General features: G+C 51.2%; 1 protein-coding gene across 1 annotated transcript; it reads left to right on the forward strand.

Moving 5' to 3' along the window:
* The first annotated feature begins 456 nt into the window (after positions 1–456).
* On the forward strand, positions 457–1,128 carry LOC138930858 (protein FAM209-like). Its single transcript, XM_070291249.1, has one exon. The coding sequence runs from the start codon at positions 457–459 to the stop codon at positions 1,126–1,128; it is 672 nt and encodes a 223-aa protein (XP_070147350.1).
* The last annotated feature ends 286 nt before the right edge of the window (positions 1,129–1,414 follow it).

Below are 1,414 nucleotides of genomic sequence, written 5' to 3' on the forward strand. Positions count from 1 at the left end.
ATCACTGGTGATGCCCCAGACTTTCCGTCTCCAGAGGAACCTGGCAGGCTACAGTCCATGGGGTGGCAAAGAGTCAGACAGGACATAGCCCTGGGCACAATCATTTTTAGGAACAGTGGCAGGCCTCACAGAACACCAGTGGCTCCTAGTTTGTGGCCTCTGGCTTAATATCTTTCTTTCCCACTTGTGCTCTCTGCTCCACAGGGGCACATGCCCCTGGGTCTGCTCTGCTCACCACAGTGTCTGGATTCCACAAATGGAAAAATAAAAATAGAAGATGGACCCACCCTCCCAGGAGAACACCAGGTTCAGAAAGAATACACTGGCATGGAGATGGCACTCTGTCACTCCTCGCCTCTTTCTCAGCTGCCCACTGGCAATGTCCCCATGTCCCTTTAAGCCCCACTCCTGGTTGACCCCTGCAGGCCTCCTTACCCTCTGCTCTGAAGTCATCCCATGGCCACATGGGTTCTGGTGGGGGCGGGGCCCTCTGTGACGTCACCAAGGGCCCAGCCCTGCCTGGTCCTCAGTCTCCAGGTGCCAGCGCAGACCAGCGCACCAGGAGCCACTTCGTCTCAGCTGACGATGCGGTCGGTAATGTGGTTATTTTTCTGGTCTACGTTTATCTCATTTGTCTTTGCCTATATGTTTTATGTCCTGAGAGATGAAGCCGAAGAATCCCCATGGATGGTGCCCACCGGAAGGCACTTCCGAATTCGGCAGAATCAACCAGAGCATGCCCCAGGCTGGTTTGGGAGCAATTCGCACTGGCTGTTAATCTTCCTCATGTTTTTGGTGATCCTGAAGTTTCCCGGAGGCGATGACGAAAGTAACGTGTGCACTCCTCCTGGCCGTCAGGGCTGTTCATCTGGCCCTCCAGGAAGAAAGAAGATAAAGGCTTCCCCCTACAAAGACTGTATGTGCGGTGCCTTAACCCAGGTCAAGACGAAACTTGTGAACCTTGTGTCCAGGATGGGATATCTGAAACTCATCGCGGCAACCGGTGATAGACGCCAATGTCCCAATATTGAGGTTCTTGGTGATGCACAGAATAACATTACAGTATATGAGTTAGGGGTCACCGGAGACCCCGATGGAGTGGATTTTCACATCAAGGAAGAAGAGTAGTTGAGTGTTGACAAACTGCATCCAAACCAATAAAAGTATTTTGAAGCAAAAGGAAAAAAAGCCTCTGCTATTTTTTATTGGCGCTCCAGTTTTACCTTTTCCAGAATGTGGTATAATTGGTATCATGCAGTGTATAACCTTTTCCAGACTGAGAGACCTGCGTTCGATCCCTGGCTTGGGAAGATCCCCTGGAGAAGGGAAAGGCTACCCACTCCAGTATTCTGGCCTGGAGAATTCCATGGACTTACAGTCCACGGAGTCACAAAGAGTCGGACATGACTGAGCA

This window comes from Ovis canadensis, chromosome X (assembly GCF_042477335.2).
Source record: "Ovis canadensis isolate MfBH-ARS-UI-01 breed Bighorn chromosome X, ARS-UI_OviCan_v2, whole genome shotgun sequence".
Taxonomy (NCBI): domain Eukaryota; kingdom Metazoa; phylum Chordata; class Mammalia; order Artiodactyla; family Bovidae; genus Ovis; species Ovis canadensis.